Consider the following 11,342-nt stretch of genomic DNA (forward strand, 5'->3'; position numbering starts at 1 on the left):
TGAACATAACATGCATAACATCGTATTGTTGTTTTTTTCAATAGACTGAAATATATCATTTTACATAATTCATGATGTAATTACGTTTTGATGAAAGCACACAAGTTTGGTGTCAACCAATGCATTACTGGCTTGTTCTTTGATTTTGAATAATTATTGACAGTTAACTATTGTATCTCACATGTTGACGGCATCAACAAGCTGATATGTGAAATGACCAAATAAAGAACATACATTTTTATGCAGATAGCTGGAAATTAAAGAATTTCAAATTATATTTACAAATATCTGAACCGTTTTTATTTTTTTTTTAAATTCAAATATGTATAACTGATATTGTATATCTCGGCGAGCCTTCGTCTAAACAACTCTTATTGGGTAAATATTGTTCATCTTTGTATGTAGTGGAAGTATCAAATTTATTATTAACTTATGATAGATCTGTATTTGGAACATGTGGTTTACTTAGGGGTATGTTCTTTCGTATTTATCTTAATATAAGGAGATGTGGTAGGAATACCTTAAAATTAGTTTATTGCATTCATATTCCGGACTTTGTGGTTATCTTCGGACTCAGACATGTTCAAATATGTTCTTCAGACATGAGTTCGTCCTAAGTTATGTTTTTGAGAGTTTCTATGAGTTAGGATAAATCCTAAAATATATCATAAATTAGATACATGATCTTAGATGTATATCATTCATGCTTTCTTATCATATTTACATGTAAAGTATGTCTTTCGTCTATCTACCTATACATAATTATCAATATATCATGAAATGGCTAAACTTTATCTATTGGCTATTTACAAATCTAAACATGAATTGACACACACAATTCGTTTATGATTACTTATAATTGATAGAACCACTTCTGAGATTTCAAGATAAAGACAAGGAAATCCTTAGGTCAATATATCTATAAGAAAGATATGATAATTTAAAGTGTCTTAAGGTTATAAAGGTTATATAGAACAATGGTCTGTAATGGATTTTCGTTGATATTATTATTGGGATTATATAAGGCATATGAGTGCTCAGACGCCATTGATTCAGCTCAAAGGCTGATACCTGTTTACAGTAAACCAGTCCCGACATCAGTGTTCCAACATGAAATTCAACTGGATCCTGATGGAAACTTTTGGCTATTTTGGAATGTCAGCGGTACCAATATAACGTTCGAAACTCATGTCAGAACCAGAGGATATGTGGGATTTGGACTGTCGCAAAATGGTAAAATGTTTCCATCTGATGTAATTGTAGGCTGGATTAACTCTGACGGCTCAGTATATTTCCGGGTAGGCAGACTATTATTACCTTGAATAGTATTATCACAAACTGAACGTTTTTTAATCTTTTACTCCCGAAATTATCTGTTTAAACTTTTTTTCAAGCATACATTGATATTTTATGTTAATTTCTATCTCTGTCAATTTGGAATTTCATTGAATTTGGGGATGATATATCCTGTCCTTGGAACGATTTACTGCTTGACATATTGCTTAGAGAATTGTCAATTGATGAAGACTAAGGTTGATCTCAAAATGTCTTTTGTTTGCTGTTGTGGTTTTTATTTTGCCATGGTGTTGTATCTTTGGCGTCCATGTGTTTTATGACCTTTTTGTTCATTTACTATGGTCTTCTGATTTGCGGTAACAATTTTAAGATTAGATGATTCTTTTTAATTTCACCTGAGTACATATTTTAAAAAGAGGTATGGGAGTTACTAGGAAAAGATGAGTTGCTCTCAACATTTATCAAATTTAACATTGCTTCTAATGTGCAGAACATTACAATGTCAAATTGACAACTTATATTCAGTTTGAGTAAACATGCCATATTAGTTAATTGTTTAGAAAGTTTTATGGCTTTCTACAAATGCTAGTGGTCATCCATATAAAATTATATTGTATGCAAATTTTTTTTATTTTGTATACAAAAATGTAAATTTGCTGAAATATAAACGTCTGTTGTTAGTATCTATATTTAACCGATCATTTGTCAAAAACGACATTTGATATCTTTGTTTATGTTTGCAATGCAGGACTGCCATACTGTAGGAAATGTTGTTCCCAAGGTGGATTCTAATCAGAACTGGTACCTGATTAACGGATTTGAGAACGATTTCGGTACTGTCCTGACATTTACTAGGAAATTGGATACTTGTGATGAGGATGACATAGTGATAAATGTAAGGCGTTGTATTATTTAAAAAAATTATGAACTTTATTTTTTTATCACCAGTATTGTTTTTATATTGACGTACCATTACATTTTTGTCTTCTTTCAATGTTGTCTATGTGTTATAGTTGATATTTTTATCAATGAGAATTGAAAAATGCTTTTAAATTTCAGGAATGAATTGCCGTTTGGTCTAACTTTTTATTTACGAACAATAGTCATGTATTTACAAACTCTGTAACTGAACCTCTCGATAGAGATCTATTTGTACGAATTGTTGCCCTTAGGAAGCCTATAAATTTCCCTTGATTAAGAGTAAGCGTACATGGTAAAACATAACGGCATAAAACTTATCTAACTAGCAATTTGCTTTGAATAATTTTTACATATCTCTCCGTATATCTATATGTATCGTATATATATCTAGAAGTGTATTCTCTCTTTTACTTTGTGTGTCATATTTAGCATAAAATATCAAGAATATTTTTAACTAGGACGACACTATACGATCTATATACTCATACCACGAGGAAGATCCAATTTCAATGACGGAAATGCCATGGCATGGAGAAAATCGAGGCGCACAAAGTGTGATGTTTTTGTCCTCAAGTAAATCACTTGCCAGTATTCCAAAAAACAGCATAAAAGTTGATATTGTAACACCCCCGGTATGTTTTATCTGTATAATACAATTTCAGATTTTATCATATTACACATTTTCCCCCTTATATTAAATAGTGGTCGGAGTCGACTTTAGTAGTAGAACTTCTGCAGTCTAAGAGTAGGATGGACGTTTTTTATGTTATTGAAATGGTCACTTAGAAAATTATTCACTACTATTTACATTTATTTTTTATCGATTTAGAAAGAATAAAGACACACACCAGAAAAACAGCAGTAAACCAATCTGAATTTGGCATTTTTAGTGGGTTTTTTGGGTTACATTCTCACAAAGTAAACGTGGATACCTACATGTAGGTAAGAATCGTGAATTAATTGAAGGAAGTACATCAACGAGGCAAAAAAAAACATTAAGTCAAGAGAAAGTCTGTAAAACTGTATCACAGAGTTAATTTTACGCGTTATTTGAGGTAAAGCCGAACTATAAACATCATCAACTCAATTGTAACTGAAAGGAAAATCCACCAACATATAAATGGTTGTTTACAATCCATTCTATTAGTTAATCTGTTAGATTTAATTTTAGTATTCAATACATCTCGCTGATACTCGCCACTGCTCGCTACATAAGATTCCACAACTTACAAAGAAGCATCATATGATAAGAGTAAGTATTTAAATATTTTACGCTTAACTTCCAACATATTTAATTAATATTCCATCAATATGTTGGTATTTGGATTTACACGGTAGATTGTTGGATTGTTAAAAAGATACCATAAGCGCCGGAGGTGAATTTTTATTTATAGAATAACGCTTTCAAATTATATCAGACGTTTTTTTTAATGAAAAGCGTTGGTCTTAATCAGTGACGATTTATAAAACGGTGAACATATACCAGAATATTAGACAAATAAAATGTAATGACAGTGTAAATTTTGAAACAAGTAAAATACTATTTAAAAGAGGGACGAAATATACCAAAGGGACAGTCAAACTCATAAATCTAAAACAAACAACGCCATGGATAAAAATGACAATTTTACAACAAATCCATACTGACATTGATAAAAAAATATACAAACTATCTTGAGGTTTGTCTTCTTCATTACAAGTATTGAAATATTCGAAAATTATTATATGCATACCTTTGATAAATACATTAGTGTAACTCATATTCAGATTTGACTAATAAAAATGTATACAAAATTAAAATGTATCATAAGAGTATGATATGCATATGTTTTAAAATTGGTTGGGCACTCCTTGGTAAATGTTCGGTCTAACCTATGTATAACAAATAGATACAACGTGGGAGAGATCGTCAGGTTATTCTTGATCCTTGATGATAAGCCAACTATATAAACTCTTTATTTACACAGTTTTGATTCTATAAATGTACTAGGTTAACTTTAAAGTGAACTCTTAGGCAGCATTTTAATTCTGCATTTAAGTCAATATAATATGTACATGTAGTTACAATCAAGATAAGACTATAAATACCAAAAGGTATCTATCGTTTAAGAGGATCAACGGTACATATTTCCTCAGATAGAATTTTCCTAAACTTTGTCAACCTAAAGATTTTACTATGCCTTTTTTTCAAAAATATAATGAAAAGTATGTGATATATTTCAAGTAACAAGTTTGCATAGATTTCTCATTAAAACACATTTATGTTTAAAGAAATCTATGAGCAGATAAATCTCATAATATGCTTTTAGAAAATAAAAAGTAAGAATGTTGTCCCGAATTGGTTTTCTTGCTACAAGTAAAACATGAAAATTACACTATCATTCCAGTGTACAATTATTACTGTAAGATCTAGAGTTGCCCCCCCCCCCCCCTTTTCTTAATTAGCGAAGTTGAAAAGTGCTTCTATAATACCCAAATATTTGGTATTTGTTTAAAAAAATCTTGGATAATGCAATGAATCACTTATTTTTAATACAAAAAAAAACAGTCTTGCACATAAATTGAAAATTTGTCAAAAAATTTGTAGATTAAGGCGAAGAACTAGACCAATAGTGTACTTCTATTGTACAATCCAAGATGGCGGTATACACTGAAACTACCGTTAGGTGGAATTCTTGATGTTCTTATATTTACATTGGTTTTATTTCAGTATGAACCACTAATTCCAAAAGAAAGTCTTACGTTTGTCCACCATATTGTTATAAGCAAATGCCCGGATACATCAGACGCAGATGTTGGCTCTACCTATGACTGTTTTTCAACATCCACACCTGATCGTTTTATGACATGTAGTGACCCCGTGGTAGCTTGGGCTGTAGGGGGTTTGGTAAGTTTGGGTGTTTTTTTTTCGCATTAGAAAAATAAGAGTTTATAGACTACTTTAATCAAAAAAAATATTGCAAACACTTGAATGTTTATCGACCACCATAGTATGACAATTTCTAAATAGCTAAGAATATAGAAAAGAGAAAAGCAACTAATGTATAATAAACAGAGACTATAGAAGATTACAAATCAGCACTGAATTCTCAAAAGGAAAAATATTTAGATATGTCAACATACCATTACATAGACTACTTGCTTGAAACAAGCACATGTAGATTAAAAATAACAAAAGTAAATAAAACAATGATAAAATGAATAACAAATACACCAGTACTAGCAAAATCATATTTTTTTGCACTTGAATCTACTGAAAGCAAGCGTTAAGTTACTAACTTGATACAAAATCAAGTTGTGATATTTTCTATTTTTTACATTGATTTTTGAAATGTTGCGGGTTTTCTTGTCAGCCTTTTACTGCATATCATTTTCGTATAATTTCAATTAATTTGATCAATTCAAAGTGCTTTAATTTTGGTATTATTGACTAGGCTTTTAACATGCCAGAACACGTTGGTTTTGCTTTTGGAGAAGCAGATAGTCCTAAATATGTGAAACTGGAAATACATTATAGCAATCCTTCAATGAAGTCTGGTAAGATTCATAGATAAGTCTTATAAGTTTTGTTTCAGATCAATTCACCGTTTCAGAATTTTTGAATCATGAGAATTTTATTGTTTGTAACGACGTCGCGTCGTCAGTTGATTTTCCGTTGTTTCGAATGTTGTTTACTAATCACCACGATTTGTTTTACACTGTCGAATATATCACCATTCCGATTCAGTCAATAATAACTGTACACACATGAAATGATGTGTTTTGATTTTTCGATATTTTTCTCTTTATTTACCTTGAAGTTTCTTCAACTCGGTACAATGTATGAACATGCAGGGGTATGGGTTTTGATTTCGTAGTAATAATGTAGTTCTGTCTCCTACATGATAATTTATATTTCAGGCATTGTAGATCGTTCGGGTATAAGAATGTTTTTATCTCCTGATATTCGTCAATATGATGCTGCAGGTATGACGTTAGGTGTTAACCCAAATCCTACACATATAATACCACCATATCAGAAGTCATTCGTCTCAACAAGCTATTGTAATCCACAGTGTACAGAAAAGGTATACATTTAAATGCTTATCAATGACTAGACACCAAAATGAAATACTTTGTATAAATAAAACAATATAAACAGATGTTACTTTCTTCCAACGTATGTTGTTTTTGTTCAAGATTGTAAATTCTTATACATTTTTTGATAAATAATCAAAATTGCCAAATTCTGTCAAAACTAGGGATTTTGTGCTGTTTTATTTTCAGACATTTATTCCCTTTGACCCTCGAGTCCTCATAAATTAAAAAGTAGATGGACTAAGATAAATGAAATCATTCTTATTAGGGATGACGTGTTTGACAAAAGACACAAGAAAACAAATACAAATACAAGTAACTTATTATTAGCAGTCTACAGAGCGGTAAAATTCTACATGATTTATTCACAAATCCTCAGATATAGTGTTCATCCAAGGTTAAAATTAGTTTAGAAAAAACTTTACTATTCAGGGTTTACCGGACACTGGAATATCCATTTTTGGTGCATTTCAACATGCTCATGTTCTGGGAAGAGCAATCAAAACGAGGCACATACGAAATGGTAGAGAGTTGCCTCCAATTGCTGAAGACAAAACATACGATTTTAACTATCAGGATATCCGAACTTTAAAAGAAGAAAGGAAGGTTAAACGTGTAGGTATTGTTTTAGCGAAAAGGTGGACAAATGTTTGTCTTTGAATTTTTAAAATTAGCCTGACCGTCAGTCATATAGCTAGGAGAATTCGAAATGTTAAATTTCGGAAGATTACAACTGTTTTCAATTCAACACTGTATTGATAAAATTAGAATACATGTTTTTACGTTCAAACATTTAAAATTTTCCTAAAATTCATGTAGTAAAAGAAATGAAAAGTTTTAGAAATTGAGTGAATTTTTATAGATGATTAAAAAACAACAACATTTAAGTCGATATATACATTCGGACTAACTATAAAGTAAGAAAAAAAGTGGTTTTTTTTAATAAAACTAAATTTTTGACTAGCAGTCCTCCTGTAATTATGACGTTTTGGTTAAGTGAAAAATCCGAAATGATCAGCGATCTACGTTTATTTTTTTTGGATTTATAATCTGTATAAACACTTCAACAAGAGCTATGAAATGCAGTATTCATTTATTAATTGCTGCTTAACATCCAAAAGTAAATACAACGTTTAAAAAAGAAGATGTGGTATGATTGCCAATGAGACAACTATCCACAAAAGACCAAAATGAAACAAACATTAACAACTATAGGTCACCGTACGGCCTTCACGCAAGCTCTTGACAACGACAAAAAAAAAAACGATTATAGGAAAAGATTTATTGGTATATTAAGTTCACATATATTGCCATTTGGAGAATTTTTTCCATGGGTGTTTTGATGCTTAGTCAAAATAAGAAAAGAACTACTAGTCGGATTAAAAATGATACGTAATGTGTGAGACAAAAAACAATATTAACATTCGCTTTCTTAATTTTAAAATATTACATGTAATGTTCATGCATTAACTATATATCAACTGTTTCGGTTCTTATTCATCCTTGGCTTAAATATTCGGCTTTGATAGATCCTGACGAAGATAAATCCAGAAAAGAGCTTTGGCCGAATGAAACTTAAAAGTGTTCTTTTTAATTTTGTTTCTTAGGGAGACAGTTTCATGGTTGAGTGTACGTATGATTCATCAAAGAAAAACGAATCGACAACGGTGAGTTTACATGGAAAAGATATAAGGAAAAAATACTAGATGCCTTATTTAAAGTTTGATTTTTTGCGAAGTACATATACACTTAAAACCTTAAACACTAGATTTTTTTTCAAATCAAAAATCAATAAAGAAATGATTTAACTGCATATCATTTCTATATTTAAAAAAAAAAATATAGGTCACACTCCATATTAATGAGGAGTGTGATATGAGGTTTGGTATTTTTATGTAATAAATACACATAACTTAACACGTGATTACTTTAAACATAGTTATATGTATAATTTAGGGAGGAATGTCAACTGGAGAAGAGATGTGTATTTCCTATATATACTACTATCCGAGAACCAATATGTCATTCTGTCTGGCTTCACCATTGTATGATAAGATTTCTAATGATTCAGAAAAAGCATTTGAACAGCTGAAGGATTGGAACTGGAACGATCAAAATGTTCGACAACAATTTCAAGAACTAGTCAATAATTCAACATATAACACCATTTGCAATGGACCAATCAAACTCGAGGTTAGTAAATGCCCTTAAAAACTTTTATTTTCCAAGCCTGCAACAATTAAGTAGTGAGAAATTTGGGCTAAGTTCTTTAATTTTATTTTTTCAATTTTTTCCGTAACACTTATATAAAGGCAACAGTAGTATACCACTGTTCAAAACTCATAAATCCATGGACAAAAAACAAAATCGGGGTAACAAACTAAAACCGAGGGAAACGCATTAAATATAAGAGGAGAACAACGACATAACACCGACACGTTACACACACAGAAACGGACCAAGCATCAGACCAAACACTGGCAAGAAAGAGGTCAGAAATTATATTTGCATTTAGTAGTAATTCACAAAATATTCAACGAATTCCAAGAAACTAAACGAGAAGAGCAAATTTTTATACATTCCTGAGTCCCGTTTTTGATTTGAATTTTTACTAGGGTTCAGTACTTTTGTTATCTAACTATATTTTATGTTGTAAATGTAGACATCAGTAATGGTTGTAATAATTTGTTTTTTTTTTAATTTCAGAGTAATAGCTATAAGACTGTTATACCTGAACCGGAATATCCCTACCATAAACCATCTCAGTCATGTGGGAATTCAATGGGAATGAATTAAGAGTCACGAAAATAAGACTTCAGACAATTGATATGCTTTGCATATGACTTTAACATACTATTGTTTTACTTATTAATAAGGTTTAATACTGTTAATTTGAAATATACCTCTTTCAATTGATTTTTAAAGTTCGTTCTTACGTTGTTTTGTTATACCACTGTCTAAGGCTAGGGGAGGGTTGGGATCCCGCTAACATGCTTACCTCGCCACATTCTGTGCCGGTCCTAAATCGGAAGCCTGTAAGTCAGTGGTTGTAGTTTGTTTATGTGTTACATATTTGTTTTTCGTTCATTTTTTGTACATACATAAGGCCGTTAGTTTTCTCGTTTGAAATGTTTTACATTGTCGTTTCGGGGAATTTTACAGCTGACTATGTGTTATGGGATTTGCTCATAGTTGAAGGACGTACGGTGACCTGTATTTGTAAAGGAGAAGGTCCGGTAAGACACCTTTTTGGCCCCAAAATATAGCAGTTTTACAAAATTGTTAAAATGTAAACTTTTAGTTATTATTTGGACAGTAGAATGCTTCTGGTACTTAAATATGGGCTGTTTTTGACAATACATGGCACATATATTGGGTACTAGCACCATAAAGTCATGCTAAATCACTGAAATCTTCACAATTCTAGCATTTTAGTATAATTTTAGACGGTTTTCGTGTAAATCGAAAGTGGCCGCATTCGTGTTCATCCTTAATATTAAAATGTAAGTTGTATTTGATAATAATACATAACATATATAAAGGTTGAGGATGAACACGGATGCGGCCACTTTCATTTTTGGCAAAAACCATCTGAAAAGTGACATTTTTCGGCATATTTGGTGGATTTTTCATATTTGAGCTTGAATCGGATCGTTTTTAATGACAAAATCAGTGAAAATCTTACACATAAACTAATAGATTCAAATAAAATAGACACTTAAGTGTTTAAAAAGTGGTCAAAATCTTTCGTCAGATGAACCTGAAATTTGAGGCCAAAATCGGTCCTTATCGGACCTACTCCTTTCTGTGTTATTTTTGGTCCCTTGTGGAGAGTTGTCTCATTGGCAATCATATCGCATCTTCTTTTTATATATACTTAATTAATTTCTTTACTTGGTTAAAATTACTCAAAATATCCCCTCACAAAAATTATAGTTGTATTTTAGTGTTCATTGCCCGAGATTTAATGAAAGTTTCGAAGGTGCTTTATCATCTACTTAATTACCATCTGGACAATTGGTATCTTTTCAACATTTTTGATGTATGCTTATTTAACTTCCAACATTCTGTCTAACGTGAGAAGCAGAGAGTAACACATATATTAATGGGTTTATGAACAAATAAACTCATCAAAGATACCAGGACTAAATTTTAAATATACGCCAGACGCGCTTTTCGTCTACAAAAGACTCATCAGTGACGCTCGAATCCAAAAAAGTTGGAAAATGGCCAAATAAAGTACGAAGTTGAAGAGCATTGAGATCCAACGCACTACACTCTGTACTATTGGATTTTAATACAGAAGAAAAGGACGTTCAATTTTAAAAACAAAAATTGTAACCTAGGTTGATGTTGATTACCTTAATTCCATAGTAAGTAAAAATCCATTTTATATGTGTAAAATAAATCAGTGTATATACTCATTTGACGTCATATATGCCGGCAAGACATTTCCAGCGAATTTGAATTGAAACAATCCGACAAAACGATGAAGCTCATTGCAATTAACTAACATTAAATAAAACGAAATAAAAATATTTACCCGGTCTAGAATTTTGAATATTAGAACACATTCTACGTGACGTACATTAGTTAAAAAAACTAATTGTTTGTACATTTTTATCGCCATTCATATTTTGCGATTAGCTATTCTTTAAAGTCACAAGAAACCTCAAATTAAAAAAAAGTATGCATATGTTTTCTATAACTAAATGAATAGTTTTCACTATACAACTTATAAACATATACTTTTTTTAATTTGTCCACATTTAGAAGAAGTTTACTTATTTTTAATTGCTCGCTTCCAGGAAGCAATTCGCCGACATGTTTTCCGTATTTATATTGACCCGAGCGTAACCCTCCTCGTAAAATTCGGTGATCGTCATACGCATGGATCTGTCATTGAAAAAAAAATTTGACGATTATATGATATATTTGCGAAAATAATGATGAAATCCTGCACAGAGAACTAAGTTTATGATATATACATGCCTTGGTTCAAGAATTGGATAAACATTATTTTTCACCACTCACTCGTTTCATATGAC

At 31.1% G+C, this 11,342-nt stretch overlaps 2 protein-coding genes across 2 annotated transcripts; both read left to right on the top strand.

Moving 5' to 3' along the window:
• Positions 1 to 977: 977 nt before the first annotated feature.
• LOC134685700 (DBH-like monooxygenase protein 1 homolog) lies at positions 978 to 5,771 on the top strand. The gene is made up of 6 exons (XM_063545674.1): positions 978 to 1,298; positions 2,045 to 2,191; positions 2,676 to 2,849; positions 3,389 to 3,469; positions 4,928 to 5,104; positions 5,652 to 5,771. The coding sequence occupies exons 1-6, from the start codon at positions 978 to 980 to the stop codon at positions 5,769 to 5,771; spliced, it is 1,020 nt and encodes a 339-aa protein (XP_063401744.1).
• Positions 5,772 to 5,930: 159 nt separating this feature from the next.
• LOC134681165 (DBH-like monooxygenase protein 1) lies at positions 5,931 to 9,210 on the top strand. Its single transcript, XM_063540643.1, has 5 exons — positions 5,931 to 6,284; positions 6,727 to 6,909; positions 7,902 to 7,961; positions 8,251 to 8,487; positions 9,001 to 9,210. Exons 1-5 carry the CDS (start codon positions 6,099 to 6,101, stop codon positions 9,088 to 9,090), a joined length of 756 nt encoding a protein of 251 aa, XP_063396713.1. The 5' UTR covers positions 5,931 to 6,098; the 3' UTR covers positions 9,091 to 9,210.
• Positions 9,211 to 11,342: the final 2,132 nt, after the last annotated feature.

This window comes from Mytilus trossulus, chromosome 1 (assembly GCF_036588685.1).
Source record: "Mytilus trossulus isolate FHL-02 chromosome 1, PNRI_Mtr1.1.1.hap1, whole genome shotgun sequence".
Lineage (NCBI taxonomy): Eukaryota > Metazoa > Mollusca > Bivalvia > Mytilida > Mytilidae > Mytilus > Mytilus trossulus.